At 38.6% G+C, this 27,305-nt stretch overlaps 2 protein-coding genes across 2 annotated transcripts in view; both read right to left on the bottom strand.

The window, feature by feature from the left end:
• TRAIP (TRAF interacting protein) overlaps nt 1-5,652 on the bottom strand; it is a 34,167-nt gene extending 28,515 nt beyond the window's left edge. The window contains exons 1-4 of the mRNA XM_063292006.1: nt 5,575-5,652; nt 4,427-4,533; nt 3,076-3,133; nt 854-937 (exon numbers count right to left, since the gene is read on the bottom strand). Coding sequence (XP_063148076.1) covers nt 854-937; nt 3,076-3,133; nt 4,427-4,524 — 240 coding nt within the window. The 5' untranslated portion in view covers nt 4,525-4,533; nt 5,575-5,652. The remainder of the gene's footprint in view (nt 1-853; nt 938-3,075; nt 3,134-4,426; nt 4,534-5,574) is intronic.
• A 15,524-nt stretch (nt 5,653-21,176) lies between these two features.
• CAMKV (CaM kinase like vesicle associated) overlaps nt 21,177-27,305 on the bottom strand; it is a 56,202-nt gene continuing 50,073 nt past the window's right edge. Inside the window, exon 11 of the mRNA XM_063296444.1 lies at nt 21,177-22,232. Coding sequence (XP_063152514.1) covers nt 21,870-22,232 — 363 coding nt within the window. The 3' untranslated portion in view covers nt 21,177-21,869. The remainder of the gene's footprint in view (nt 22,233-27,305) is intronic.

Here is a 27,305-nt window from a genome sequence, read left to right as displayed (position 1 = left end):
CAACAGCTTCATGTGGTCCGCTGGGATACAGATATAGTGTACAACTATGTGCCATCAGCGTGCTTATGAAACCTGCCTCTGTGCCACTGCATTCTCACATAGATGTTAAATAGGAGAAGGGAAAGCAAAGGTTCTTCTCAGGCTTTATTTATTTAAATAATTTATATGGCTGCCCATCTCACAGCAGTGACTCTGGGCAGCATACAAGGATTAAAACAGCTACAAGCAGTGACCCGTGACACCTGGAGTAAACAATGTGTCCCAATCATAAAAAACACACCAACAGCAGAGTTCACCTAACCTGAAGTCGTTCTTATCTACACAGTGCTTAAAGAGCTGGCAGTAGGCTCACAAAACAAAGTCAAGGTAAAAAGGGAAAGGCATTGCTGCCTGCATGAAGTCTGAAATGCCTTCCCACAATAATTCTTCCAATTTCAACCTGCCTTTAAAGAGTTTTTTTTTTTAAATTGAAGATTCCAAGTAGCTGCATCAGACAGAAGTGGATCCAAAGAAACAGACCAAAGAGTGCTGAAGCAGATTCACCCTTGAACTTTTAAGAGCTAATGGCATAAAGTATTTACTGGAGACAGTATTCTTATGCCAAGTACAGGTAGTCCTTGTTTAGCAACTGCCTCATACAGTGACCATTCGTAGTTACAATGGTGATGGAAAAGTAACTTTGCAACCAGTCCTCACATTTACGACCTTCGCAGGTCTGTAGAGCAAAAGAAAGGTGAAGTAAGCACAGTTGCAGTTTCACTTAGCGACTGAGTTGCCAATCCCAATTGTGGTCACTAAAGAGGACTACCTGTAATGGGTGCAAACTTTTGCAAGGCAAGCCCAATTTTCCTACCTGTAGACTTTCTGCATCCAGTGCTGACTGCTCCTCTAGGGCAACATCGAAGAACAGTTTGTTGATTATGTGTCTTTTTCCAACCTACAGAAAATACGTAAATCCCCCCAAGTGAATAAATGTGAACAAGCAGATGCCTTCTAAAACAATAATTTCTATTTTATTGCAAGACAATAAAGAAACACAGGTTATCTCAGAACATAAAAAAATAAAGCAAGGGTTTCCTCAAACTTAACGTAATATGAATTCTTATATCCACCAGACATCCAAATTCTGTAAGACTGGAAAAATATAGCTGGGAATTCAAGTACAGCAGGGATATTAATGTAACCCACTTAGCACACTGGACTAACCTAAGGTGACACACTTCACATTTCTATCGTCACTCCTTCCCAAATCTGCAGTTATCATTCCAGCACAGAGTTTTGGAATGTTGAGAAAATAGCTCGAACACCTTTGGAAAGTCAAGGCAGTTTGTTCCCTGGCAGCTTCAGCTCAGCAGCCGAGGCTGAGCTCATGCTGTGCCAAATCCAAATATGTGCTACTTGCTTTATAAAAAAATAACTGAAATTGAATGTGATAGCTATCCCCACCTCCCCCGTGTAGCTACGGCTTTGTGTTTTAAGTATTATATACAATCATGACACCAGCTAATTGCATAGTTACTACTTCACAAGATGTTATTTTGTGCTTGCTCCATGGTAACCAGAGATGCAAGAGGCGGTGAACAATAGAGGAAACCAACAAATGAGAAGAGCGACAAGGGCCAAACTCTGGCAAGGACGGAAAAAGATGGAAGCACAATAAAGCAAGAACACACTGCTTAGCACCTGACAATTGATGATCATTTGAAACTGTGTACTTCACTGGGTCTTGCAGAGGACAACACCAAAGATCCTGACTATTGATGCTCTCAAAACATAAGTGGAAAACTGAATGGAGCAAATTATATAACTGATTAAATTGGGGCTTAAATTTAGCAATTTCAGCAAGTTTAAAAAATCTTGCCTAAAACCGATAAAATAATTCACATTTGAGTTGCATTGAAATGAAAGAAACATACAATTAGTTGCAACTGACCTGTTATTTAAGTGCATCTTAAATTCAGTTAGATTAGTCTGGCTTTGGGAATCTCTGCCTGAGCAGTAAAAGTTCAACTGAATGCTGATTTTAAAGTATTAAAATTGGGTCAGAATAAGACCAATGAATCTTTAACTAAACCTGTAATTTAATACTGCAATCCCCAACCTGATTCTCTCCTGATGTGTTGGAATTCAGCTCTGTAATACCCAGCCTACCTATTCACCTGGTTGATGAATGGTAACCAGTTAATTTTTTCCAGTGAGCATCAGTCTTAGCACAAGAGAAGCAATGGAAGAATTCAACTCCATAGCAAACCTTACAGTATAATAATAATCTGTAACTTCATGTCCATATAGAAAGTTTATGCTTGAGGGATACATGACTAGTTTGTCTTAAAAACGACCATCTTCACTCAGGTGGTAATTCCATTTTTCCTAAGGCTGAAGTAAAATGATTGCAATAGGACTTCTCACCTCACAGGAAAAAAAGAAACAAATCTCAGTGGTTCCACCTACCAATTAATGAGCAGAATGCTTTATAGATATGTGTTATTCATGCTAGCAGCAGCCCTATGAAGTATATCATCTATTGCAGATTTACAGTTCATGTATGATTTAAGAGGAATTCATACCCTGAATCAGCCTAAGTTTCAGCATAGTTGGCAATTTTTAAAGGCTAATTCAAAGCTATGTTGCAGCACTGTCATAAGCTGAATTTTTTAAAAAACACTTTAGATCTAGATCCTGCCAGCCTATCCAACAAGCACACTCAAGATAGCTAACAAAAATTAAATTAAAATATTAAAATTCACATTTGAAATTGTAATGAAGAGAATTCAGAAGGCCAAACATGACTTAATTCCTTATCCAAAGGAAGATGATTAACTACAACTTCTAGAGGAATTCACCCCAATTAGGAAACAACAAACAGCCTTTAAAAGAGGGCACACTTCTAACAAGGCCTCTCCTTCAGATCTTAATGTGTAGATAGATTAATTACGAAAGAGGTAGTCTCTCTGACATTCAGAACTATTTTCTTTTTGACTGGGAAACAACTGACAAGCTGTAGAACTAGTAAAATACTTTGTAAGCTTAAAAACCGAACATTTTTTTTCAACTAGCAAACACTGCAAGACTTACCTGGATTCTGCACTGTGGACAAGTCCGACTTGGCGCAGTATCAAACCACTGGATGAGACTATGGCATATAGGTAACAGAGGGAGTGGAGGACAAAAATATTGGATCTTGTTAAAAAGTATTAAATAGGCGAAACAATCAAGTCCAGACAAACAATACCATGGCTGTGTTTGCATAGCACAATAAAGCACAAGCTAGTTAACCATATTTTAGCCTACGGTATTGTGTATACTCAGCCTATGCGGTTATTTTATGTTCAGAGTGTTGTGTAAACTGAAAAAAAATGTATATACCCATAGGAACACTGTGCAAACTGTTTTCAGAGACAGTCATACTTTTTAAAAATTAACTAGATTGCAGGACATGCATCCTTGAGCATACACAGTATGGCAAATCCAATGCATTTTTATATGAGTCCTAATGAGTTAAAAGTAAAATCTCAAGTTTCCACACAAAGTACTGCACCATTATTTGTACACTATAGCTTTCAAAGCTGTTCAGTTTCCACACAAAGTATTGCACCATTATTTGTACACTAGAGCTTTCAAAGCTCTTCAGATTTCACTGAACTGAAGTTTACAGTATCATAGCAGTCGACAGTTTGCCAGTATCAATATTCCCATAAGAGCAGTATAGTATGCTAGATTTTTGAGGGATGCAAATATAAAGCACTTCTGATTATTTTAAAAACATGATGTATATTATTTTATTTATTTAAAAGATTTATATGGCCACCCATCTTAAGCAACTCTGGGTGGCTCACAACAACAGTTTTAAGATAAATAGATACAAATATGTCTTTGGAATACATAAGTTGCATAGAAATATTATTTGACATTTTTAGAAAATGTGCATAACTCCAGCATACAAAAATATGTAACTGTCACTATAAACACTAGCTTTGAAATGACTCAGTAATGAGCCTATGTTAATACTGGCTCTTACAGAATTTTAAAATATTGAATAGGATTTACTTAATATTTCTGACACAAGAGAATAAAAATAATAAGTCACAAATTGCCAAAAGAAAGGGATTGCAGATTTTCATTAATAAACCAAAAATATTAAAAATGCAGATAATTTTTGTTTACCTCCTCAATTTGTCATAGCCCCATAAGACACATTTTTGGGATGATAAAAGTACAGACATAAATATCAATTTATCTTTCCTAAACACAGAATATTCAATAATATGCCTTAATGCCATTGATCAATCCTAATAAAGAACAAGATTTCAGCTGTACCATATATGCAGAAATAAGGCGAAAAACAATGGTGGTGAAAACAATAGATTCAAGAAAGGTACTTCTGTTCTTTAAGAACATCTAACACCAATTTTATTCATATACTCACCACAAATGGTGGAAAGTATGTCCACAGTGAATAGCTGCAACATCTGTCTTATTGTCAAAGAAATCAGAACAGATGGTACAATGGGCACGGATAGGCATGATCTATAACTTCAAAAGAACAATATAAGGATCAAGCATGGAATACCCTCTTCTACAAAGGGAAACACCATTTTTAAAAGCTTTAGGAAAACAGCCCCACAAGCAAATCTATCTAGTACTTCTATCACACATCTTTATTTTGTGAAATTAAATTGAACATCAAACACAGAACAGCCCATGTCAGTGACTCAGTACCTTACATTGTCTTTGATGACTGGAGACTGAATACAGACGGCAAAGCTCAGCCTTGGTTTTTATTGATTTATCAACTTCACAAGAGCTTTTACATAAAATCTATAAAACATTTAAAGTCAACAAGCCATGTCACTTTTCAAAATTGTCTTTCTCTCCTTCCAAGCTGCAACTGATGTACAAAACATCCTATCCCACTCCCATCTGGCATTATTTCATTGTTGCACCCAATTTCCTAACTGGGCAACTTTTAATGCACAATAGAAGACTGTGCAACTCATAATGCAGATGCTCAACAGGCTGACCATGACTACCTAGCAAACAAGTCAGGGGCATTTCCCCATTGGAAGCACAGCGTCTTTGTCACCCAGCAAGCGCTGAGAAACATAAAGTCTGCCCTCATTGTAGGAAGCTGGAAAACGCTACATGAGAAAAAGAGAAGTACAGCATTTTGTAAAGCCAACATATCAGGACTCAGCAAGAACCAGATCGATGCACTGAGGCTCTCCTGAATTTGGGACTTAAGAGAGACCTCAGTTCTCCACAAAGTTTCCCTGGATACCCAGTCTGTCTCAGCAATCACCGGCCTGGCAAAGGGGGCGGGGGGTCCGTGTGGTTTCCCAAGACGGCCAAAGCTTTGCCTCTAAGAAGGCAACCCCACAATGGAGGGAGAAATACAAGGGAGGGCTTGAACTACTCACCATGAGCTCCTCGGCAGGACTTTCAAGTTATCCCACCTACACTCTCCCACACGGTTCCACAAGGCTTCTTTCCTCCACCGTCCCGGGGATCAGGCTGGGGGGAGACGGCGCGCTCGGTACCGCAGCCGGGTTCAAGTCCTCTGACAATAACAACCACTTGATTTCCAAGCTCAAGCTTACAGTACTAGGATGCAAAATCAAATTTGGCTCCTTTCGCCTCCTCTTCCGGAAGGGGACGGAAATGACGCGCACAGAACAAGCGCGATTCTTCAAAGAATGTGAACGGAACATTCGGGGCCCTCCGCGTATTTGTCTAGCCAGAAGTGAGAGGGGCGTGGCTGAGAGGCATGGGAGGCCGAGCAGCCCCTCCCGTCAATGTTTTTAGTTCTACGGCATACGCGGCTGTATGGAGTGAACAAATAGATCTGGCTTGTTTGTTTAGCCCTTAAAAAAAACTTTTTTTCCAGAAAAAGGCTGGTCTTAGGACTAAAGGGTATATAGTGAGAATTGCACACCCCAGGGGTCGGGCTAAAGACTTAATTCTCCCCCTCCTGTTAGCGTGAACTGTTTCTGGGCTAGCTGAACTGGGGTGGGTGGAGGAAGTAGGCAGTCACATCCCCCCTTTAATGCTGCTATTGATATATGTAATTTTTATTAAATTTTTAAAAGAATAAAACAATACAAATTTTGAAAGAGAAAAGTAAGGAAAGTGAAGAAAAGTAATAAGTGAAAAAAGTACAAAGAAAGAGAGAAGAGAAAGAAAGGAAAAGAAAAAGTTATAAAGAAGCAGCTTCCGGTCTTCTTAGCAGCAGGTACAAGTACATTTATATTTTACCCTCTCTAAGGTTACAAGTTAACTTCCTTCTTTCCATAGTTTACCCTTTCTAATCATCAAACCTATAAATCACAAGTTCATTTTTTTCTTTTTTTCAGCAAAAAGTTCACAAGGGATTTCCAGTCACTAATAAATGCAGTTATTGTCCTTTCTCTTATCTAACAAGTCAGTTTTGCCATTTCTGTCATCTTTACCATCTATTCCTCCATTGTGCGTTTTCAGAGTAAGAAGTAATAAGCCAAAGAAATTAAAGGCTTGAGATACAAAAAAGAAATATAGCTAAAACTAATTTACATGAATACTGTTTACTCTACCCTTCAGGCTTTCTTCATATAACTGTTCTGCAACAGATCCTCATGACCAAGTAACTTCAGTGTTTGGTCTACATTCACTTAGCATCCCTTTGTTCTTGTACCTATACATTTTTTAAAACCACACATACATACTTAAGTAATCTTTTCCCAGTGCATCCTGACATATCCAAATCTTATTTTAATATAAATGGGCAGGGGCATGCTCTTATTCACAGCCATTTCACTTGTTTCAACAAACATTCATGCCTTGCAATAGTTGACATACTACTACTACCTTTCTACCTGCATGTGTACGTCTTAAAATTTCTCAATTGTCTTTCGTAAAGATTCCACCACAGTACACAAATTTGTCTACTTGCTTTAATTTGTCGCCATTTACAGTATATATATATTACAATCTGTTCCCTGCCAAACACAAGTACTCTGATCACTGATACATTACTTTTCAGATCCATAGTGCTTATTGCATCAAAGAATCTACTTAACATTCACAGCAAATCTGTCAGGTTTCAGCCAACAATGCAGCATCAGCTGTGTACAAAACCATGTCCTCAACAGTATTCCTCACCACAAGCATTCCTTATACATTTGGCTATAAATGCATTAAGCAACTAAGGGAACATTACACATCCTTGTCTTACTCCAGTTCTGACCCATTTGCTAAGCATTCCGTTTTTTCCCCATCTGCTTTGCTTTAGTTAAATACTGCTCTTATTCCATTTTAAAACCAGCCTTCAGCTTCATATGAACAGAAACATCCTGTAATTCGAGCATGTTCGCTTTATTATATAGTTTTTCTAAATCAAACAATAAATGTTCTTTCTCACATTCATATTTCTCAGTGACTTGCTAAAGAACAAGAATCTAGTCTGTACAACCCCTACCTAGCATATAGCTGAATTGCACTTAATTTTTTTTTTCATTACCATCTCCTATACCCTTTCAGTTTGAATTATGGCAGATACCTTCCCAGGCACACTTAACAAAGTAATCCCCTTACAGTTTTTACATTAGCTTATTCTATCTTTCCTTTTCTGTAGAGGAATAGCCATAGCTTTCTTCTAATTGTCAGCCACAGATGCAGTTTTCACACACACATGTTAACCAAGTTGCATAGCCACTCTGTCAGCAAATCCTATCCATACTTTAACATTTCTCCAGTTATATCATCTACACCTGCAGCCTTACCATATTCCAGCATAATTTATTACTTAATTTTTATCAATTATTTTCTTGGACATTTTTATAGCATTCATTTCATTTCTACTATTTGATACATCACTATTACTCCTATCCCTTCTAACAGTCCCTCACTTCATTTTCATCTCAAATAATTTCATCACATTTAATTCCATTATTCTGCTGCAGTCTTCTTGTTTAGCCCTCTTCTGCCATTTTCAAAATAATTTTTTATTTCCTTAAAAACACTCTACATTATCTCTCCCTTTTTAAACCATTCCTTGCACTTTGACTACATTCTCTGCAAATCTTTTTCTTTCTATACATAATACATAATATAGTTCTTCTCATCCTAATTTTGTGCAGCATTCTCTTATATGGATTTTTCTCATCAACAGCCTCTTCCTCTTCATTATTCTACCAAGTAATCTTTTCCATACTTCTCATACCCTAAGTTCACATGCTTCTGTGGCATTCTGTAATGTAATTCTTTTTCACTCTATTCCAAGCAGCTTTCACATCCTTTTTCTTTACATCCACTTTCCATTCTGGATCTGATAAATTTTAGCTAGAGAATAATTCTTCTGGAAATTCAAACTACAAATGTATACCATGTGGAAATGATCAGAAAGTGGTGTAAAACTTGACATTTTCCAAATAAAATTTGGAAAAAAAAACAGTTTTGGGATGGTACTTGAAAACTGTGGCTGCTGAGGGCTTCTTTCTTTTTGTCTCTTATATGCTGAATAAAAACATGAACTTTACAATCCAATTGAATCTTCTCAGAAGGAAGCCCTACTGTGTTGAATGGGAATTACTCTCAACAGTATGTGTATAGGATTGCAATCCAACACAGTTTTTCAGAATATTTACTATCTACAGAACTGAATGCCAAGAGAAATCTGGCAGCAGGCTTGCATAATAATTGAACTGCAGTTGTAAAATTAGTAGTGTATTGTGGACAACATGCATATATACCACACAGGTATTTTTAGCCTCTTTCATTCTCTTGGTATGAAAAAGAAAAATGTAGTGTTAAATGCTTGTGACAAATTTTGGTGTTCTAAAAATGTAGGAATTTAAATGTAAGAATTTTGAAAGGTGGATATGCTTTTACATTTCAGTCTCCTTGCAGTATCTCTTTCACCTATACTCATTCTCTCTGAAAAATCATTTTCACTTCTCTACACAATTGTTTTTTTTTACTAGTTTTCCACAGGTAGAAATGATATCACATTTTAATATATCTCTGCACTGAAGTGCTCTGATCATAATTACACAGAGCACTGAAAAATCAAGTAAGCTTCAGATATGTCAGTACTGTGTTTTGTAATGATTAGAGGAATGCATATGGGTAGTTCACCGGTATACCATAAAAGTAGGGGGTTCTCCCTCAGTATCTGTCTCCAAATAAGTGGTGTTCAATGGCAAGTTGCATCTCTGGTCCCATAAGCTATAAAGACTAGTATCATCTGTAATAGTCCAATTCTCTCCATTGCCTTGTAATCCAATGACCGTCATTATATTTTGTAGCAACGGAACCCATAAATTAATGAAGCATTATATAAAGATATATTTTAAGTCCACTGCCAATCTAGTATTATGGGACAGAGGAAAAGTCTCCTTTAGTTTCGTCTCTCCCATTGTAAGTGTTGAAGCTGTTTCTAATTCTTATGCAAAAGAAAGTCATTTTTTAAGCAAGGGACAAATTGTAGAAACCTTCAAACCTGGGAAGCTAGCAGGTGTATGGCTATTGACTCAAAAAGGCTGGGGGAAGAGGCCCAGGATTTAAATCTGGGGACTAACATGTACAGAAGGCAGGATTCTGAGTTGCTGTTAGATAGAGACCTTCTTCATAGGTATGGCTTCCTTCATAGCTGCATTACATGTACTTATCTAACCTTCTGGCATCTGCTTGGGAATGTGGAGTGGGGACAGAATTTAATTACCATTCCTGGTACAAAGTTTTGGTATCCTTCTGATCAAATGATTTATTGATTATTTGCTATCAGTGTGTACTCTGAGCAACCACATAGATAGACTTTCTTCATGATGATCTGTCCCTAGCCTGGTCCTTCAGGTCTTCCAATGGTGCACCCATTGCCACTGTAATCAAGTCCATCCACCTTGGTATTGGTCATCCTCTTCTACTCTTTCCTTCCATTGATATCCATTAGTTCTCTTTAAATTAACAAAGTCAAAATGATTAGGATGTTCCTTACAGAATAGGGGCTTCAAATTATTTATCAGGATTAGCTTTCTTGCTACCAAACAGTATATTTGTAGCATTTACAGATTTACACAGCATATGATTTTATGGACAAGAATCCACTTTATAAGTGTCACAAAACTTTGTCATTTTGTCTGGTCTCTAGAATTCGAATGGTCACTCATGCCCTGGTCATTTCCCATATAGACTATTGTAATGCACTCTACATGGGGCTACCCTTGAAGAGTATCTGGAAGCTTCAGCTGGTACAGAATGTGGCCACGTGGGCAATTTTAGGTGCTTCAAGATCAGCACATGTAACACCTTTGCTGTGTGAGCTGCATTGGGTTCCAGTTTGCTTCTGGGTTCAATTCAAGGTGTTGGTTATCACCTTTAAAGCCGTACATGGCATGGGGCCAGGTTGCCTGAGGAACTGTCTCATCCCCCCTACATCAACCTGTCCCACCTGGTCATGCAGAGAGGGCATGCTGTGGACCCCGTCTGTAAGAGAATTCCATCTGGCCGGGTCCAGGAGGTGGGCCTTCTCTGCAGCAGCTCCTGCCCTTTGGAACATTCTTCCCCGAGAAGTGAGGTTGGCCCCCTCCCTCCTGGACTTCAGGAAAAAACTGAAAACCTGGTTTTGCCACCAGGCTTGGAGTGGGGGGAGGAATAGCCATTCTTGGGATTGGCTGGTTCCCTAGTCCAGCCTTTGACCGGCCTTACCGGCTTATGAGCTGAACTAGATCTGCCATTACTTGGATTTGATTATATATTTTTATATTTATTGATTAATAGTATTATTTATGAGTTTTATTGAATTTTAAACTGTTTTTATTGTGAACCGCCCAGGGTCCCTCCTTGTGGGCAAGATGGGCGGTGATAAAAATGTGACAAATAAATAAATAAATAAATACCCTTTCTTTGCTATTTCTACTCTTGTGTTGGAAAACAAGGAAGTGGGGGAGCTATGCCAATTTTTTCTGGGCTTTTTTTGTTCTTTTTTCCCTGTCAGGATAGCTGTTATGCATATTAGCATTGCTGCACATAATAATAGGTGAATTAAAAACAACATGCTGAAGAAACAGACAACTTGACAGCATTGAATTAAGAAGATGGCAGTAAAACGTGTGGGCAGGTATACAGAAAGGGAGCTACAGAAAGTCAGAGCAAGGTCAATGATGATCTTGTTCCTGTGTAACCAGCATCTTGGCTATTCAAGGGGGAATGACTTCTGCATTAATTGGGTTGATGATGTTTAAAAGAGAAAAAGTGGATTTTTTGATACACATTAACTGAAACAACAGAATATTTGCAAATGAGCATTAAAATTTTGCTTCAGCTTTTGTTGATTAGCTTGTTCACTCTTCAGTTTTCCTAGCATCTGTATTCTATTCTTTTGCTAGTAACTGTAATAGGATTTCCTAGCAGAGAACTTCCAAATGTATTTAACCACAGGCCAGATTACATTTTCTTGTTTTGCTCTGAAGGAGGGTATACTATAAGCTGGGTTTGCTCCAGTCCTCCCATTTGTTCTGATAGGAAACTGAAAGACTTGTAGCAATCCCATTTTTCCACTTACAGTATATTCCTGCCTAGCTCTGTGTTACCAGTTGGGAGGGGGAGTAATGTAAAACTTCACCAATAGCAGGCCTCTCCTTCCAATATTTTCCAGTAAAAGGTAATTATGATTGCCTACCAGGAGTGAAAATGAACCTCTGTTTGGAGAATACTTAGTTGTTCTACCAAGGATTGCTCATTTTAGCCCAACTCTAAGAAGATACAACTGGAAGATGGTTTGGTTCTTCCTACCCTAAGCCAGAAATACCAGACTTACCAGACCTTGTATCCTGTACTTGTGTACCTATGCGGTCTTGTACAAAAAGAAGAGTTTAATAAGAAATAGTTCCATCACCAAATCGCTATAATAACATCTAAACATAAAAAGTTTATTGGGTAAATATAGAGAAATAAAGGAAGGCAACAATTACTCATGGGAATTCTAAGTAAAATCAGTACAGTCAGCTTTGCTATACTATCCATGTATTAGTCCCTAAAACCTATCTTTGGATTTCAGCCCCTGTGGATGTTCATTTGGACTACCTGCTTGATATTGTTAGGCAAGCCCTCTCTTCTTCTTTTAAGTACTGTCCTTACTTTTATATGATGTGGAAACAGCTAAAAGCCAGTCTGTTTTTGGAGGCTAATTGTTGCTTTCCCTAAACCAAGGAAAGATGGTTTCAGCGTGTTCAAGAAAGAAAGGTATAACCTTTCAAGACAAAACCTTTGAGCTTCCTGAAGAATTCATTTTCACCTTGGCTCTTAGGAGTGTTAAGACTGTTTGCTAGATTTCTTCACAAAGAGAAATTTCCTTCCTTATTGGTGGGCAACCTATGGAAAGTAGATTTCTCTGCACACCTTAGTCAATGGGAATAAAGCCCAATGAAAGGGCAAGTACTGGGAAAAATTCTTGAGTAAATCATGAAATGAATTATCTGGAGGCACTTTGAAAACAATGTGATGATTATCAAAAATCAGCATTGGTTTTACTAACCTTATCTCACTTTTTAAAATTACGAATTTCCTGAGTGAATTGTTGGAATACTATAGATCAGCATTTCTGAAACGTTTTGGTCTCAGGACCCCTTTACATTCTTAAAAATTATTGAAAACCCCAAAGAGCTTCTGAATAACCATAGTTTGTCAGTCATTCTTTCAAGAAAAATGCATCTAGTTCAACTTGCAACTCAAACAATAGCACAAGTGCTTTTCCATCGTTGTCTCGTGCTTTATGCATGCTTCCCATTTTGTTGCACAGGATATTAAAAAGATGTGTTCTCAGAGGCTGAGATTTAATAAAACTAATAATTTTTACTGCTTCATCAAGGACATTCTTAAGGGAAACTGGCTTTTTTACCCACTGCAAGTGCAGGGTGGTGAAGAATGCAATGACTACTAATACAGTTTGGTGCCACTGCCTCAATTTGTGCTATGGTGCCAGCAGTTTTGCTCCACTTCTTGAGAGAATGAGAGTGAAAAAGCAAATAATGTCTTACTGTTATTATGAAAGTAGTTTTGACCTTGCGGGCCTCCTAAAATGGTCTCCAGACCCTCAGGGGTCCGCAGACCACATTTTGAGAACTGTTGCTATAGATATAATTTATGTTGATTTTAGTAAATCATCGGACAAAGGGCATGATGCCATTCTGATTAGCAAGAATGAAACTTCAGAGACAAATGCAAAGACAATCTGGAAACAGAAATCAAATCCTCAGGTATAAAACGGAATAACCAGTTTGTTAATGGTACCTGTGAAAAGGATCTTGGAATAGCAGATGTTTGCAAACTGAATATGAGGCAGCAGTGTAATATGGTTATAAAAAAAAACAAATGTAAGTTTAGACAGCATCAACAAAAGGTTAATTTCCAAATTAGAGGAAGTAATAGTTGCACTTTATTCTGTATTGGTCAGACCCCACCTCAGGTACTGTCTAGTTCCGAGAACCAAAATGTAATTATTCAGGCAAACTGGAATAGGTTCATGGAAGGGCAATGAGGATGACTGGAGAGTAGAAACTAAGTCTTGTGAAGAGAGACTGAAGTAAGTAGGATTGTTTAGCCTTGAGAAGAGATAACTGAGAAGGTATTCTGTATTTTGGCATTCTTTGAATGCCTGAAAGGTTACACAGAAGTCGGCCACAGCTGCTTCTTTATTATCCCAGAATGCAAGAGATGGAATAATGGATTTCAAGCTACAGGAAAGAAGATTCCAGGTAGGAAATTGTTCTAACAATAAAAGCAGTTTGACAGATGAACCAGTTACCAGAGAGGCACTGATCTCCCCTTCACTTGCTGTGTTTGTCCCAAGGCTGGACAGCCATTTGCCACTGATGTTTTAATCTGGATTTCTACAAAGAGCAAGGGGTTGGATTCAATAGTTTAAATGTCCCCTTCCAATTCTGTGATTCTATGGTCTATCATCTCACTGAGAAATGTATACACAAAAGGTAGAAATAAACTCTTACTGATCAAAATGTATTAGCGTTCTGTTCTACTGGGTGGGTTTGCTGGGGCCTAATAGTCTGTTCTTCATTTTGCTGGGATTTCTACCTTATACAAGCATGTTGTACTTACACGTTCTAGAGATACATGAGCCCTTCTGAACCTGGCAGTGCAAATCAACAGTGTTTTTGATTTGTCAGTTTCTGTGATCCTTTTTAAAATTATCTTTTTGATTTTTGAAAGCAATGCTTTTGTTACCTGATCTGGAAATGTTAGTAACTGAACAGGTTATGATAGTATTCTTAGCAAACCTACCAGTTCTGCTTGAAAAGTGTCTTTTAGGTTTCTGTAATTCTCTAAGAGCTTAAAAAGGCATTTAAAAAATGTCTTAACAAAGTCTTCCTATTTTTTTTCAAGCTCCTATCGCTTTCCAGTTCTATAACTGGAGGGGAAGAGATATTGTCTCCCATTCCAGGGACTGTTACAAGTCTTTTAATACTTTCTATGAGAATGGAAAGAGCAGTATTTCACTATACCTGAAGGTATATTTCAGTATACCTGCTGCCTAGTGTAGAAAAGGAACTGTCCTAGTAAATTCAATTTTCCATACTTCTTGCAGTGCCAGAAAACTGGATGCAAATATGGAAGCAAGATTCTAGTTGCTGCTGATTGACTGATTTTTTTTTTTATCTAGAAGCATATTTTGTGTTCAGGAAATGGCTCCCATATCTGGCATAAACCTTCAAAGGATTAGAGGGAAGGATCCCTCAGACATGAAGTCTCTGGATATTTATTTAGATAGCTGCATTTTGTATTTGGGCACATGAATGTATTTATTTCCTTGCTTGAGAAATATAAGATGATGCAACAGAAACTCTTTCTGAGACTGAAAGGGATGGGGCTGAAATGCAGAAGTGAGGATTACAATTGAATAAATAATTTCTCTTCCTCCTGCTAATAATTAGAGGAGAAGCAGAAGATTCATTTAATTTGTTGGCAACGAATGGATGCATGTCATAGATGTGTCCTCCTTATCTGTATATACTGGGTTGGAGCCAATGTTTTCTTTTCACAGGGGTCTTCAGTGCATGGTAGCACTGAAGGCTGTAACCCAGTACAGGAACCAGCATCAAAGTATTCCAGCTCAACGAAGAGCTGACCATACTTGGAATCCTTGTTCTGCCTGGCCGTACAGGATAAGGGTTCTGTTTCCCCTGAGAACCCTTGGGAAGGAAAGAGACAGGGTGGGAATGCTGCTTCTGGTGCCAATAAATGACGGCAGAAGATACTCAGGTCTTTTGCCATTAATTCTCCACCCCATGGACTGATCGCTCAGTAGGATCAGAGAACGAAGGAGCCATTCTCCACAGCTTCTTTCTCAGTATTTCTCTTGTCACCCAGGTAGAGCAGCTGATAAGACCCAGCCCTGCTTTTACTAGACCCACTTTTCTTGCTGTGGGTAGCAAGCACAGCAGGGAGGGTAGGAGTGAAAGCAGGTCTTCTTCTCCTCTACCAGGGGAAGGAATCTTGCCAGCCAAAGAGCTACTTCCTGTTTTCTTTCCCTTGTGTAGGAAAGGATGCTAGGGAAATAGCTCTGCAGTGAACTTTCGTCAGCTTTACTATACGGTATGGGACTTTTGGCTGCAGAGCTGTCATGACTTCCCTTTCCATGGGGGAGGTGATTTTATGCTGACATCCCCTACAGGGGTGCCAGCAGCAGAGGTGTTTCAAAGTGGGTCTGTGACTTGCTCTATGGTACAGCTACCCATTTCCTCTCCACTGCATAGGTGCTGCAATGCTGAAGGTGTCTGCGTGGAGGTTTCCACGTGTATCTAGTGGGCTTCCAGAAGACCCCTGGACAGATGTCCAGAATATCCCCTGTGACCTTGGTGTTGTGGCAGCAAAGCCAAGGGTTGGGGAGGCTGGGGAGTGCTGTTTCTTTCTGCAGTACAGTAGCCCCTTTCAATCTTGACATACCTTAAGGTGACTCAGAGGTGGGTTGGCAACAAGATGAAGGCTCTGTCATGAGGAAATGCACTTGACAGGCAGTGGAGTAAGTTCACACCACAGCAAGCAGAACATGTGGATTTACCCTTTTGTTGTTGTTGTTGATTTTCCCCTTTCAGTGCAGTTCTCTATATCTCTGAAAATCTGTTCTGAAAGCTTGGGAAAGAGTAGTCTGGAACTGCAGAGGTGGGGGAAATTCAGAGGAAATTACATTATGGCAAGAGCATTTTGAGCAAAACTCTGTTTGGAGATGCTCAGGCTAGTGGAAACACAGAGGATAATATGCAGACAGAAAAAGACAGGTTCTCTCAGTTTATTCTTTTCATGGACTTTATTTTTTCAGTGATACAGTGCAGCAATTACACAGGAGTTTCTGGGTGGCTGTAGTTGAAACAAAACAGTTTCATAGACTGAACTCAAACATACAAACATGCAGCTACTTGTGAAGGGAGGAGAAAGGAAAAATATTGAAGGCAGGAACTGAGGCTGGCAGGTGGCTGAGAAGGCCTCACCTTGGGGAGATCAATTCCACAGTCCAGTGTTTCTCAACCTCGGCAACTTTGAGATACGTGGACTTCTACTCCCAGGATTCCCCAGCCAGCATGCTGGCTGGGGAATCCTGGGAGTTGAAGTCCACGTATCTCAAAGTTGCCGAGGTTGAGAAACACTGCTGTAGACTGTTCAATAAATCAAACTAGCTTTCATGTGCCTTGTGTGGGATGAAGGCTTGGATAACAAGATCCAGTGAAAGGAAGAAAGGGTGCATCCAGTTCATGTATGGGATGCCACTTGTTTTCCTGAGACAGGCTCTGTCTTTAACAAATCTATTAACAAGCAGACTTAATAGAAACAGCTGCCATTACCCTTCAGAATATAGCCCTTCAGAAAAGGCTGTATGTTTCTCTTAAGAAAAGAAATGGCAGCTGGAATCACATGTCTTTGGATATAGTTAAAGTCTCTAAGGTGGGTAGAGCCTCCCAGCAACTGAGTAATGCTAAGCAGCAGCGCTGCAGCTAGCACGTTTTAGTCCCACCTTGGGCATAAAGCCAGCTGGGTGACTCTGGGCCAGTCCTCTCTCTCAGCCCTGGGAAGGAGGCAAAGGAAAACCCTTTCCAAAAAGGGCTGCCAAAAAAACTCCAGGGGCAGTCACCAGAAGTCAAAGATGACTTGAAGGAACATTTTTTTCCCCTCTGTTGTTGCTGTGCCACCGCCGACCACCAAACAGCTGATCGTGTGTGGGTAGCAGCAGCCCAACCCTGCACCTGCCACTTACCTCCTTGTGTCTTTGGCATCACCCCCCTTATTGCCTGCACCCAGCCTTGGTACACCACTGCTAAGCAGTATATGGGGAATGTACAGCTTTTATTATGAGAATTAGTAGTTACCCATACTTCTGAAATAATTGTGCCACTACTCTGATGTTTCTTGTTCTGAAATGATCCCACAATATTCATATATTCCTATCTGAACTGCCCAAGCCCTAGTCCAAACTACAAAACAGCCTACTGCTAAAGTCAGCCAACTGCAAGATAATAATTCCCATTTAAATTTTAGTTCAATCCAATCTAAAATCCTATTAATTAACAGAGCAGTCCACCAGCTATTATTCAAAAGAAAGCTCAATTAAACAATGTTAAGTGGAGATAATAAAGCTAAAAATCCTGTATAGTCTTGCCTGAAATTAATGAGAGTTAATGATCAAGCAGTTTCAAATATCTGAATGGGGATTGGGTATTTAGGAAACTTTGTATGTACAGCAAACTAGATATTGCCCAATCTAACCTACAACAGTCTTGTTTATATTATTCTTTAATGTATTTTTAAAATAATGAATAGAAAGAAGGTTTATACTTTTCTAAATAATTCAGGGTAAATATTTGCTCAATACAAATTTATAACGAAAAAAACACTCAGGATATGGGAAACAAGCCGTGTCAGAAAACAGTGAAACTGCTTTAGCCTTGAATAAGGATTTTATAGCTCACCTGTAGCTGAAGTACATTTCTGAGTACTGAACACCATTTTCATTTTCAAAATGGTCACACACAGGACAGATTAGGACCATGTCTGCCTTAGGTTCCATTGGAAATATTGGCAGTAGTTATTACAAGGGGGCCAGTGTTGGGACTCACTGTAAGTTAAACTATTCTGTTTCACATTCAAAGGCAGAACTAATGTACAATGGAACACCACAGCAGATCTAAGGATCTGTCTTACAGCTAACAGTCTTACAACAAACAATGAAGACCGCAAGAGTCTGTTTTTTCCTTAGATATTTTTCTGAGAGGTAACAACAACAATGTTGTAAGGCTATCTTTTAATGCTGTATCTGTAATATACATGCACACACACAGAGTGTAAGGTTGATGTGAGACATGGATATGCATACCAAAAAATGAAGGTGTATATCTATGACAAATCATAGACTGTTTTGTTTATCTGGTGCATGTAACATGAAGCCATACTAGCTATGCCTATACACAAACCACACATAGATGAAATGATCCATTCCTAGGCATTTCCTTTCCCAAAGCTGTTATTTTAGCCAGAAGAACCATTCTGGCTGCTCACTTCAGCAGTCATATGGGATTCACAGTTCCTTTGGAGAAAAGAAAACACCTGTGGGGGCTCAGAAACTAACTTGAAGCAGGAACGAATGTTTCTGGTCCTTGACTATTTATGGGTGATGCCATCATGAAAGCTTAGAAGACAGAAACTGGTGAGACTTCTCTGGACTGATCCTCCCACTGTATCAGCCTATGGGGCTCCCAGCAGGTTCTTGGTTGTTACATAACTGTGTCAGCCATTGGCTGCAGCGTTATAAGAACTATTATTCTGGAGTTAAGCTTTTCATATAGGTGCTTATATTTCTGGGAAATGTAGTGTCTGGCTCCCCAAAGCTTGTATCTCTACGCCCCAAGTAACTGATAGCAGAGGTACTCCTCCTGTCTTAGTTGGAAATCGAGGTATTCCTAAATCCAAATGTGCTATTAGGAGCCTGCCTTTGCTTGCAAATGAACATGCCGAAGTTCCAGGTAGTCACTGCTAATACTTTGACATGGTTTTAGGAATTGTGTGCTATGAAAGCCTAACAACTTTGCGATGGGTGATGTTACAGGGTTGCATTTTGTACATAAGGATTAGGTTTGCACATGGCACTAAGCTGTGTTTGTGTGAATAAATCACAGTTGGCTAACTCTGCCAATGCCAAAGCATAAATCATATTTTACAAAGCACAGTAGCTGGGTTTACACAATATGCTAACCTAAAGAACAAACCATATTTTGGCATAATGTGATGTTTAAACTCAGAAAAAAATTAGTATATATGTGAATCAGATTTTGTCCAAATTTTACAGTAGGGCAAACCTTTTTGAGCCTTCACTAAATTCTTTAACAGGTACTACAGCCTAGTCTCCTCTATAGATGGACAGTATGGATGATATCTGAAAAAACCCATTTGGCCATTGGGGTCCATCTCATAAGGTACATGTGCATAAAACTTTAAATCATAGGTTGTTTTTGTGGGACTGACCTCAACAGACATCTGGGAGTAGGAGAAGCAACGATGGCACAGTATGCTGGTTCTATGCTCAGGGCTGAATCAGGCGTTCTGTGTGTTGCCAAACAGGCCCAGAAGCTACCCATGTATCAAGAATTAGGAGAAGACTAAGGGGATCATATCACACACCTGCAATTTCTTATAAATGTTAAAATATTCTTATAAATGTTAGATCGTCCTGCCAGGAAGGAACAAATCTATGACATGGGATTCTTTCTTATCAGTTGCATAGAAGAAAAGCTGTGATACTGTGATGCCAAATGTGGACATGCTAAATATCACCAAAAGTCTAGTTTCTTCTTTGTCTATGATTTGGATTTAGAATGAACTGAAAAATGGCAGAGATGACATGCTCTGAAGAGAGGAAAAACTGGGTTTCTTCTCTCAGCAATTTTACTTGCAAGAATATCAGAGTATCCCTGCTGAGAAAAACAGCATGCTTTCCCCATTAAAATCACATAATTTCTCTGATACTTTTCAAATGTACACATTTTGTACACTTGTTGCTGTGTTTGTCAATATGACTTAATGTGTATGCAAAGGATAATGCTGTTAGACTCCTTAGACAGATGCTGTGTCCATGTCATTTTCTCATATTTGTTTACAACTGAAAAAACATCCTTTGTGGACAGGAATTCTATAAACCTATTTATTAATATTTTATATACATTCACAATATTTTTGAAAGCAAGAGTGTCATGTTCATCTCTGATAGATGGGAAATAGCAGTAATTACAAAAATTGCAATTGCAATGTTTATACTGGCTCAGGAATACTAACTTTTGGAATATAACATATTTCTTTCAGGGAGAAGAAGAAAAGAAAAGGAACATACTCTTTTTGCCATTACCTATTGGTAAATTAGTTCTTTGCCTAGGCATATGAATATCTTTACCTTTTGTACCAACACAGCATGTCTCTCCTGATCCCACTTATTCCTGCAATTCTTTTCTTTTTATATATTCTGCCCCACAAAGTTGTCTACTCCTGTAGACTGTCACCATTTTGGTTTTTGAAACTCAGTTCTACTTAAAAGCTGTATTTCTACCTAATAACATATTTAACTTGGGTCACTGAAGGAATTCAGGTAGGTGCAAAAAAGTTGTGTTTGCAGAAATTATCCTTTTGTACAATAAGAGTAGAGAATCTTATTCTCATGTGCATTTGGTCTTTCTACCTAACACTGACTGGTATACTTCTATCTGCAAGTGATTCTGATCCTTCCAAATTATAAATAAGGTTTACATAAGTGTTCATTGAGGTGGAACCCCTATGGAATTTACCAGTAGGATTTTGTTGTGATCCATCTGTCTCTGCTGTGATGCTAATTGGCACTAATTCATGTTACATGTATCCTTTGGTTGCTCTTATTCCAACTACTATTGCTAATAATTTGGAGTTCCGTCTTCCAGATTTACATAATCTACAATCATGCAACATAATTGCCTATCCTGAATCCTTAGGTAGTAAGTCTAAAATAATATTTTCTCTATCTTTCATCTTCTTTACCTCACCCTACTCACAAGTGATACTTAAAAATTTCACCTGTCCAGAAGAAAGACACAAATAATCCTCATAAATAATAGATCTATGGAAAATCTCTCTCTCTCTCTCTCACACACACAATATATATATATATAGACATCCATTTTAGTTGACATGGAGCAAAAATGCAACAGAAGTTGTGGACAGCAGCTGAACGTATGAACTCTATATACATTTTCTACTGAGTAGGTCTACTTGGGTAACCATGGCATTGTTTGGACATCTATAACACCCAATTAAACCTTAGCAATTTGGCAAGGACCTTTGATTTACTATATCCCTATGGTATAATAGATTGGTCAGCTGGAGAATATGGTTTCTGTGTTTCATCTGCTTGCCTCAGCTTCTTCTAGTGAGGCCCAAAGAGCCAAGAATTTGGATAGTGATCGACTGACTGAGAGAAGGTCTGGGAAGATGGCAGTCTTGAAAGTGGTCTCAGGAATGCATAAAATAAATAAAAGTACCCTTAGGGCAGTTGTACTAACAAAACAAATAAAATTCACTAAAGAAAAAGAAAGCAACAGAAGAGAAGGGGAAGGGGTGGAGAGAAAAGAGAGAATTTCATGCAGTGGTTTGGGCCTCCGCAGCATCTGTTTACTGGAGCCCGTCAGGGTCACTCTGGATTGTGTCACATAAAAAATAGAAACTGCTGGAGAGGCACAGAGTGAGACAAACTGACAGCCACGCACAGAGGGAATGATTGGGAAGCCAGGACAGTTTGGGGGACCATGCCAGTGATTATTTACAAAGAGAGATACAACACAGAGAGGTACAATCCTGCCCTTGCTCGGCTCCTCTCTGACTCAGCCAGTCTCCTCATTCCAGGACTCGGGGGTGGCACTGGGGGTGGTGGTTCCTTCCCCGTTACATGTTGCTGGGCCCGCCGATGTCATTGTTGATGTTTCTGCTTTAGTTGCGGGGGATGTGGATGTTTTTCCCTCTGGGTTTCCTTCTGCAGGGGCTGATACCACTGTGGTCACCTGGGCAGCTTCAGTTGTTGGAGCTGTGTTGTCTGCTTCAGGTTTAGCCTGCGGGGTGCTGGTGGGCTCTGTTGTGGGAGCACCATCTGTTGTGGCAGCAGCAGCGGCAGGAGGCGTTGGCTTGGCTGCCTCTGTGTGATCTGGCGCTCGGAGTCTCTTCATCATGGTGGTCACTCGGACAGCTTTCTGTGGGTTGCCAAGAGAAAGATTGTTTTGAGATCTAATGTCTCCTTACTGTTTCATAACACTGATTCAGAATTCACAATCCCACAGATCTCTTGGCTTTTTAAAAAATAACCTTGATGTATTCACACTGGAAGTTCTACATTTTATTTTTAAATGTGCTGTCAGTGTCTGTGACTGCAGATAAACACTTGAGAAAAAAATGGGTCTATAATGGATCCCCAAGGGTAAAAGCATTAGAAAGCAAGCAGCAAGGCACGACAAATGTATTGTGATTTGTACTTTATCTGATGATGATTAATCCAACTAGCAGTCTTTAGAAATTGCAGTTTATGGCTGTCATTCAATTTAAGTTTTTTAGATACTTTTTTTTAATCAAATGTCATTTTAATCCCGTAAAGGAAAGAGACTGAAAATTAATATTAATAGAAGGATTACAGACATTGAATTATTAAGGTTAATAAAAATCAAACAAGGCATTGTAAGAGATAAATGTACATGGAACAAGAAATTACTATAAAAGACTTAAAATGTATATTAGTAATATAAGAAGTACTAATATCTTATCAGTACTAGGTTAATAAAAACCTTGATCTAGCAATGTATTCTTCACACCATTCAGGTAAGAAACAATTTCTTTTGGAAAGTTTTGTATACTGTCTATAAGATCAGTACTTCCTGGGGAATATTTTCTCCAGAAATTATTCCAGTGGTTGATGGACTGATATAAAATATGAATGATTTCTTTAAAAATGTATGAATTCTTTTTCATATGTCCTTAAGCTGGGAGAGTACAGCCTAAGACCCCAGAATTATATATGATTCCTGAAAAGCTTGGATGCAGCCCCCAGCAGGTTGTAATTTTTAATTTTAATTTTAATGTGGTAAGGGAGGAAAACAATTAAAATGTGGGTAGTAAGGTAGTAATCATGGGAGAAGGCAAAACTACTGCATTTTACCAAGGGAACCACATGGATAGACAAGATAAAGAGATTGTTGATGCAGTGCTGGTTGATGGGCCTCTCAGATTGGATGCTACTCAATATACTACTGAGGAAGAGCTGACGATCTTTCAGAATACTACTGGTATTTATGACTCTGTTAGATTAAGGTCTTCAGGATATATAGTTGTTGATCCTGCCATTCAGAAAAAAGAGAATCTGAAGCTGGAAAGAATTACAGTGGAAACATGAAACATAAGAAGCATAAATATGGGGAAAGCTCAACTCAGTGAAAGATAAAATGAATAAACTACAATTGACATCTTAGGCATCAGCAAATTGAATGGACTGAGACTGGACACTTTTAGTCAGAAAATCATACTGTTTGCTACTTAGAACATATAAACAAAGAAGGAACAACATTGCTTTCATAATCAGGAAGGATATAGCAAAGACAGTATTTGGGTACAATACAATCAATGACTGAAGAGTATCCTTTAGAGTTTGTGGACAACCCTTTAATATGACAGTTATCTAAGTTTATACTCCAGCCACTGATGCAGAAGACGAGGTTGATGACTTTTATGGTCAGGTTCAATCTGAAATCAACAGAACATGCAAGCAAGATGTGCTGCTTGTGGTTGGATCCTGGAATGCCAAAGTTTGAAACAGGGCCACAACTAGGATCTGTGTCACCTGGGGCAAACATGGATTCCGCGCCCATTTTGGTGCCCCCCCAGCACTCATTTTGGGGCCCCACCAGCGTGGCGCCCGGGGCACATGCCCTGGTTGCCCCCCCTAGTTGCTGCCCTGGTTGGAAATAGCAAAGAGGAAAATGCAGTTGGACTTGAATAGCCTAGGAAACAGAAATGAAGTAGGGAGAACAATGTATTAGTTTTTACCAATCCCATAATTTCTCAGTTGGTAACACGTTCTTCAAACAATCAAAATGATGACTCTGTTCATGGACATCATCAGATGGAGCATGCTGAAATCAAATTGACTATATTACTGGTACTAGCAGGTAGAAGAGCTCAATTGTATCAGCAAAGACATGGCCGGGGCTGAATCTGGAACAGAGTACAAACTGCTCAGGTACGAGTTCCAAGTTAAGCTAAAATGGAAGAACAAAGCCAACTGTTTTCCACAATATGATCTTGGCGTATGCACACCATTTTCAAAGAAAATATTAGGAATCACTTTGAAGTTCTGAACCTCATTGAAACAGAATCAGAGGAACTATGGAATGGAATCAAAGAAGTGTTCAGGATGAATGTGAAAAGAGAATGCCAGAGACCAAGAAGCCGAAGACAGCAAACTGGATTGTCACAGAATATGGTGGAAATTGCCAAGAGGAGAAGAGAAGCCAAAGCCAAGAAAGGCAATGTTCTCAGGAAAGAACTTCTTTGATTCCATTCCATAGTTTATTAAGAATTTAAGAGAGCTGTTAGAATATAAAACTCAGTATTACAATGACATGTGTAAGGACATCAAAGATGAAAACTGACATGGAAAAACAAGGAAAGTGTTCTGAAAGATTTCTGAACTCAGGAGGAAGTTACAAGCTTGAATTAATATGCTAAAGAACACTAATGGACATATAATAACTGATTGCAAGAAGATCAGACTGGGAATATACTGAAATTCTGCAGTAGAAATGTCAACATCCAAAATACCTTAACAGATATTCCCTATTTATAAGAACCTATAGTACTAGAACATGAAGTTAGATCGGCACTCTGGTCATTGCCAAGTTGGATAGCTACAGAAATTAACGGAATAACTATAGAAAGATGGCAAGCAAATGAAGAAGATTCTGAAGGTACAGGTTCCAACCAAACTATGCCAGCAAATCTGGAGAATGACACAGTGGCCCAATAGATTGGAAGAAGCCAATGTACATACCAATACCAAAGAAAGAAGACTTAACCGAGTATGCAAACTATCACACATTATTCTTAATTTCACATGCTAGAAAACTAATTCTTAGGATCATCCAACACCAATTACATGGAAAGGGAGATGCCAGATATTCAAGTTGGCTTTAGAAAAAGCCAAGGAACAAGAGACATACAGTAATTGCTGATATACATTCAATAATTGAGAAATTAAAAGCATACTGCCCCAAAGTGAGTATGTGCTTCATTGTTTATAGAAAGGCCATTGATTGTATTAACCATGTCATGCTGTGGAATGTCCTTAGGAAAATGGGAACCCCAGAATGTCTATTATCATAAATAAGACAGGAAGCCACAGAGCTAACAGAACATGGCAAAACAGATGGCCTCTGGACTGGTAAAGAAAAAGTTAAGTATGGTTTTAAAACTGGAGGAAGAAACATCAATAACCTATGTTATGTTGATGACACTATGCTAATAGGTGAAAATGCAAATGATCTGCAAACTGTAATAATGAAAGTCAAGAGGCACAGTGGAAAAAAAAGGAGACTAAGAATAAATATAAAGAAGACTAGACTAATGACTGCAGGTACAGCAACCAGCAATCAACAGTGAAGATATTGAAGTAGTGGATAGCTTCTGCCTCTTAGGATTGACTATCAACAGTAAAGGAACCAGCAGTCAAGAAATACATCACAGATTAGCATTTGGTAGGGTAGCAATGAAGGTCTTGGAAGAAATATTCAGATGCCATAGCATGCCTATACGTACAAAGATTGGAATAATGCAGGGAATGGTTTTTCTTGTAATATTCTCTGGATGGGAAAATTGCACTTTAAAGGATAGAAAGAGTATTGATGTTTTTGAACTTTGATGTTGGAGAAGACTCCTGAGAATACCGTAGGTAGCCAAGAAAACAAGCAAATGAATCATGGAACAAATCAATCCAGTGTTCTTATTTGAGGCACAAATGACCTGGCTCAAATTATCATATTTTGGATGCATTATGAAAGATCTAGTCAGAACATCTATCTCTGTAGTCACTAAGAATTGACACCAACTTGATGGCATATATTGCATCAGAAATCATGTACTCATTCAGTTAATTTGGTTTATTTAAAATTAAATTTAAATATGAATCACATTAAATCATAATTAGTTGTTGCCCAGACTTTGTCTACTTTTTGCTGTATGGCCCCCAGCATGCTACTCCAAAGTTAACAGTATCCTTTGACCCCTGTTATAGGTCCTCTGTCACTGGATGAATCACATGGGAAATAATGCTTGTTCAAGAAATTTCAGTGTCATAGAGAACAGACGGAATGTCTTATTTGGTTGAGAATGTAGAGTAATCAGCTTTTTACCCAAAACATTTATTTATTGATTTAATTTTTATCCCGCCTATTATTAGCTATGATTTAGAGGAACTTGGTAGACCACTCAGCCTAAAAAATTCAGAAAAATAAAATAAAATCCTTGAAGAACAAATGTAAGAGTTCTAGAAAACAGAAGAGATAGGCTATACAAATCATGAAATCATTAGAAGGAGGGGTAATAGTGCTTTCCCTATTATCGACAGTAACACAGTTTTTAAAATTTTTTAATATAGTTGTTCTTGCTCTATGTTGCTGTGTTCTTCATGTTCTTTTATGGCTCCTGGAAACTCTTGTCTGACTGACATTTATGACATTAGATTTATGATTGGGCTTTCGGTTGTTGGTCCCCTCCCCTTTTTTTCTTCTTACTTGAACTTGACCTGAATAAAGACTCTGTGCTCTGCTACCAGTTAGTCTCAACAATATTTTACAGCTTTGAGCAAGTCAGCCTCCCTAAAGTTGTCCATCCTTGCTATGCTTAATTAAATGAATCCATTTAACTAAATGAAAAGTACTCATTTTTAATTAAAATAATCTTTTTGCCACTTCAGTTGAAAATTTCGTGTTTATCTTTTCCTGTTTTAACTTCAAGGTTGCATGATTGTACTGCACTGTACATTATGATGTAGAAGTTAAGCTGTGAGATGCAGCTTGTTCAAGCCATTCAGCAAGCTTCATAGCTGACTTGGGCAGGGTTTCTGAAATCCCAGCATTCTTGAACCTAGTAGTCTTTAGAAGTTTGGAACCATAACACCAAGATTTTCTAGAGTCTGGGAAATTCTGGGAGTCATAGTCCCTACATATGGAAAAGCCTTCTCTGGATTTCCCTGTATTGGATAACTATCAATCAGTCTCTAACCT

Source organism: Candoia aspera, chromosome 2, assembly GCF_035149785.1.
Source record: "Candoia aspera isolate rCanAsp1 chromosome 2, rCanAsp1.hap2, whole genome shotgun sequence".
In the NCBI taxonomy this organism is placed as follows: Eukaryota; Metazoa; Chordata; class Lepidosauria; order Squamata; family Boidae; genus Candoia; species Candoia aspera.
The sequence above is the reverse complement of the archived record's forward strand: the minus strand, read 5'-3'. Positions and strand labels throughout refer to the sequence as shown.